At 38.5% G+C, this 5,585-nt stretch overlaps 1 protein-coding gene across 3 annotated transcripts; it reads left to right on the forward strand.

Annotated features, from left to right (window-relative positions):
• The first annotated feature begins 327 nt into the window (after positions 1-327).
• Positions 328-5,321, forward strand: LOC133851342 (probable protein phosphatase 2C 46). 3 transcript variants are annotated; one of them, XM_062287713.1, is made up of 5 exons: positions 328-707; positions 1,154-1,584; positions 1,811-2,181; positions 4,307-4,543; positions 4,810-5,321. In XM_062287713.1, the coding sequence occupies exons 2-5, from the start codon at positions 1,266-1,268 to the stop codon at positions 5,077-5,079; spliced, it is 1,197 nt and encodes a 398-aa protein (XP_062143697.1). In that variant the 5' UTR covers positions 328-707; positions 1,154-1,265; the 3' UTR covers positions 5,080-5,321. The 3 variants fall into 3 exon arrangements, with proteins under 3 accessions (XP_062143697.1, XP_062143699.1, XP_062143698.1); XM_062287715.1 differs by having other exon boundaries at positions 1,814-2,181; XM_062287714.1 differs by having other exon boundaries at positions 1,157-1,584.
• The last annotated feature ends 264 nt before the right edge of the window (positions 5,322-5,585 follow it).

The raw sequence follows: 5,585 nt of genomic DNA on the forward strand, positions 1-5,585 counted from the left end.
GGGAGATTTATTTTCTGAGAAATAGAGGGTAAGAACAAAGATATTTTTATTGGAATGGAGCAAAGATTTTTATTTATTTTTTATTTTTTTTTGTGATAAAAATGTTGGAACAAAATTACAATTACCCCGGAAAAAGGGGGGTTTCAAGCAAATGACATTATATATATATATATAACGGTTAATTTATTATATTCTACCTCTTTCTATCTACTTTCTCTTTCTTTGGTTTATGTCATTATGTGTGGAGCCCATGGCTGCCCATATGCGTTGCTGGCCTTCAGCCATCGCTTTGTTCGTTTCCTTTTTTATATAGATAGATTTGTTCGTTTTCTTTTATGAGGCTTTGTTTGCTGAGAAAGACCAGAGAGAGAGAGAGACAGAGAGAGAAAAGAAAAGAAAAGAAAAGAGAGAGTTTCAGTTCGTTCAATCTCACTGATTGAGAGCTCCTTATTCGATTATCTCTATATTCTTCGTCTTCTGCCTCCTCCATCACCCACAAGAAAACCCAAAATAGAGCGCAGGAAAAGAGAAAGAGAGAGTGACCCATATGCAAAAAACCCTATTAGCCACAGTTTGATTTGATGGATCCGTGGATCTAGCGCTTTTATACTCACATGTATTGCTCTGTTTCTTTTAGATCCCCGTCGTTTTCATTTTGGTCTCATTCAGCAGCTGACCAGAACTGATTGGAGTTGCATAATTATACTGTGAGTTGTTTTTCTCCTCTACATGTTTGTTTTTCTTATAGCTTGGCAAATTTGTGTGATTGATGTGTTTTATTTGAATTATTGTTTTTAATTTGTTATTGGGTAGTTAAAAGTTACTGAATTTTGGTTGTGTGGGCAAATGATTATATGGTCGGGGTATGGAATGTGGAGGTAGATTTGACCATTACTCTTTGCCACAACAATTGTTTCTTTCTGTTGTGTTCTTCATTTATAGGTAGTATTAGTTTGAGGGTCACGGTTCTTTTTAAGTTCTGAGCTGAAATGGTGACGGGTTTTAGATTCGGGTCATATTGTGTTAATTTCAATGAAATTTTAAGCTGAGAATTTACATTGGAAGTTCATTTCTTTTGTCTGTTACACGATTTGCTATTGATTGTGGTTAGGGTGTTATTGTATTAATCATGTTGTTTACTTCCTTCTTGTAGTAGTTTTCTTGGTCTGCGGGTGAGGAGGCTGCTGGGATCTTGGTTGGCGAGAGTGGTATTGCATCCATTTCGGATGTGGAGGAATTGGAGGCTGGCCCCGGTGAAATGAGGGATGTTATCAAGGTTGATAAACTTCCTGAGGGCCTGCTTGGGACCGTCCTCGAACCGTTACATCCACACAGGTTCAGATGCAGCAGGTCGGCAAGATGGACTACTTTGGTACAAAGACACCGGTCAGCACATGAATGGTGAATTCTCAATAGCAGTTGTCCAAGCCAACAATTTGCTTGAGGATCAAAGCCAGATTGAGTCTGGACCCTTGAGCTTGCTCGAGTCTGGCCCATATGGCACCTTCATTGGGATATATGATGGTCATGGCGGGCCTGAGACATCACGTTTCATTAATGATCAACTATTCCAGCATCTTAAGAGTAAGAAACCTAAGCTCAGATGGAATTTTAGCATGAGAATGTTTGTTAATGCCAAAATTAACATTTACTCAGTTTCATATGTCATTAAAATTGAGAATCATGAAAAAAATTATGCAATTTCCTCCAATGATTCTGGGCTGTTGTTTTGTTAAAATTTCAATTGTTGAGCTTGGGGTGGGAAATTGAGTCATTGGTCCTCATGTTTGGGTTGAAATTGTCCTTTTAGCAGGGTTCACCTCAGAGCAACAATCCATGTCAGTGGATGTGATAAAGAAAGCATATCAAGCAACAGAAGAGGGATTTCTGTCTGTTGTTACCAAACAATGGCCTATGAAACCCCAGATTGCAGCTGTTGGATCTTGCTGCCTAGTTGGTGTGATCTGTGGCGGCACCCTCTACATAGCCAATGTTGGTGATTCCCGTGCAGTGCTAGGGAGGCTTGTCAGGTCCACTGGGGAGGTCCTTGCCATCCAACTGTCGGCAGAGCATAATGTGGGAATAGAATCAGTGAGACAGGAGATGTACTCTTTGCACCCGGACGACTCACACATCGTGGTTTTAAAGCATAATGTATGGCGTGTTAAGGGCTTGATACAGGTGAGTTATTTATGTGGGTGATAATGACTTATGTTTCATTTGAACCTGGCACATGTGTCACTCATTTTTATTATGATTTCTTGTATAATTTTGATTTGAGAATTGCATATGTTACTATGTGATTTTCATCTAGTTACAACTGGCCGGCTGTGCAGATGTGCTTTTCATCCGTATTTGTGTGAATATTGATTCAATTTTCTAGATGCAGCATATACCATCTAAGTCGTTAAGGGTGATGTTGTCTGTGATGTTCCATGCAGACTGCATGTGATTCAGGATTTGTCACGTTGTTAAGTGTCCATGGTTCCTAATCTGGGTGCAGAGTAAGACTGTTACAGTTGTCTGTGTAAATTTAATCTGGTTGCTAATCATTTCTGAAGGATATTGTTTAAGGGGGAAAAGTTTGCTAGCAGACTCTAATTTTTGGTTTTTGCAGAGGACTCTCCCTTTTTTATTTCCTCTTGTTTTTTACCAACTGTAGTGGTACAAATTCCCATGGGGAAATAGAGGCCGCCCCGGGGGGTTTTGTGGGGTGGTGGGGGGGTGGCGGGGGGGCTTGAAGGGGCTTTGGTTTGGGGTCTAAGTTCATTGCTATTGTCCATGAGAAACTGCATAGCAGTTTCCTGGAAGACTATGTTGCTCTATACTTCATCCTGGGCTCTGCATGGATGGGGAGATTTTTTCTTTATTGTGCGAACTCATTCGTAGTTTCTTTTCTGTAGTGTTTCTATATGCATGTGTGTGTTTTCTTGGGTAAATCCTCCTTAGAAAGAGCTAGAGGCTTGTTCTCCATTTAATTGAAAGCATGTATTTTATCTGGTCCTCTTCTTGAATTATTTACATCAGGCTTTGGGGTGGGAGGGAAAGATAATAGAAGAGCATAGACCATGACATGTATCAATCATATAAAATTGGTTTAGACCTTGTCCGCTACTTTTTTTTTTTTTTAATTTATTTTTTATCAAGCAGCTGATTGAATAATTTAGGGACAGGAAGAGAGATGACCTGATAGTTATTGGTGACTTGGGAAAAGCTTAACAATAGATCCATTGAGCAAATTGCTTGATGTTGCCAAAGAATTAAGATTGACAAGTCAACCAATTATCCGAGGCACCTTTTGTTTGGAACCTAAATAAAATTTATACTTGAGTAACACTTCTTATGCCTCACTGATCTAGGTGATAGGGAAGAAGGCAAATGATAGTCTCGTGCCTTTGGCACTTATGATCATTGTTTGACGATAGAGATCTTTGATTTAATGGGTTTTTGAGATGGATCCTTCTCACTTTGTTGATGAACCAAGTTGACATACAGGGGGCAATTATGATCTTTGCTCTGAAGATGACTGGAAGTCTTGTTTACTTAGGCGAAGTTTACAATTAAGATATACAAGGATGAGATATATATATATCCAAAAGGGAAAAAGATAAAAGGGAAATGCCTTTCATTTTGAGATTATCCCATAAAATGGTAACATGGAAGGAAGTTATAATATTTGCCCCTATGGTGAAGGACTGGGGGTAGTGTTAGGCTGGATCTTAGGTTCAACTGTTGTCAAGGAAAAGAGATCCCTGTACATGTGATTGCTTTACTGATGATTCCCTATAATACCATTGAATTTGTTGAATTTACTAAAATTAGTTGCGTATGTGGATTTATATATATATATATATATATATAGGTATGAGAGGACTCCTTATATCAATCTTAATGAAGCTTCACCCATTTTTACCTATATTGGTGAATTGTTTTAGCAATTTAAAATATTTAATAGATTAAGGGTTCTTATACAAGGAATAATGAAGTGAAAAAATTATAATTTCAATGCTTGTGTTTTCATATAAAAGATAGGCCCTCTAGTTTTCCCATATATACACTACTATCCACCATTCAAATTCAGCAACAACAAAAAAAAAACAGCCATTTGACTTCATCGATTCAAATCAAATTTAGGACGAGTTTTCATTAAAGCATTAGAGCCACCCCCCCCAAAGACACAGACACATATATACATGTATATATGTATGTGGGTGTGGGTGTGTCTCTATATATTATGATGCAGTTTTATGTGGCAATTGAACATTCTCTTTTTCAGAATTTACTTACCGATGCATTTGTGTTGCAGATATCTAGATCTATTGGTGATGTATATCTAAAAAAGGCTGAATTTAACAGGGAGCCTTTGTATACTAAGTTTCGCCTCCGTGAACCTTTTAAAAGGCCAATCTTAAGCTCTGAGCCATCAATTTCTGTGCATGAACTTCAACCTCATGATCAATTTCTCATATTTGCTTCTGATGGGCTGTGGGAGCACCTTAGTAATCAGGAAGCAGTTGACATTGTTCAAAACCACCCACACAGTGTAAGATATTTATCTCAGCAATGTTGGTTTCTATTCTGTTTATGTGTTTACCTACATCCACTAGTTTCTTAGAGGAACTACCAACAACTGCACCTTTCTTTTTACATTTTGGAATTTCTAGTTGCTTGTGAAACTTTACGGAGTTCTAATCTTGGGGTATTCAAGCCCTTCCAATAAGTACACGTGCTTTTGGTTTGTGTTATCATCAGTAAAGTGAGTATCGCATTGGAAATAATCGAATTCGACATTACCTGCTCTTCATGCAGGGAAGTGCCCGGAGGCTTGTGAAAGCGGCCTTGCAGGAAGCAGCTAAGAAAAGAGAAATGAGGTACTCCGATCTGAAGAAAATCGACCGTGGCGTCCGCCGACATTTCCATGATGACATTACAGTCATAGTTGTTTTTCTTGATTCAAATCTTGTGAGCAGAGCAAGTTCGGTAAAAGGCCCTTCTTTGTCTGTGAGAGGCTGTGGTGTTAACGTACCTGCAAAAGCTCTAGCCCCCTGTGCCACACCCATGGATTCTAGTACTACCTGATGCAGCTCCCCCTCCCCTCTTTGTACTATTGTACCTACTGTTGGATGCTTCTCAGAATCTCAGAGCCCATGAGCTTGTATATTCAAGACAGATAAAGAGAAGTTTCAGTCAATTAATTTTTTCTTTCTGCACAATGTATCATATAACTTGGGACATGTATTTTATTTAGTTCTGAGGACTTGAGCAATGAAAGAATCAGGGAAAATAGAGCTTCAAAGGTTACACTGATGATTCTTTCTTTAGGATTATCGTCTTCTTACGTATTCATTTTTCTCCCTCCCTCCTTTCTTTTTGGAGTTTTGTAAATTATGTGAAAACTTCATCCCCGGAAACCGAGAGTTTCAGTTCCTGTTATTTCACATCGCATGTTGCACTTTCAGACTGCTTGTGGCACTAGCTTGAAGAGGTACATAGTGTGTTAACATGGTTGGAAAAGTTTGTCTTCATTTCCTTGGCAGGGAACTTTGAGAACGATAGATCATAAACTATTTTATGATGCTATTTAA

Source organism: Alnus glutinosa, chromosome 12 (genome assembly GCF_958979055.1).
Source record: "Alnus glutinosa chromosome 12, dhAlnGlut1.1, whole genome shotgun sequence".
NCBI lineage: Eukaryota > Viridiplantae > Streptophyta > Magnoliopsida > Fagales > Betulaceae > Alnus > Alnus glutinosa.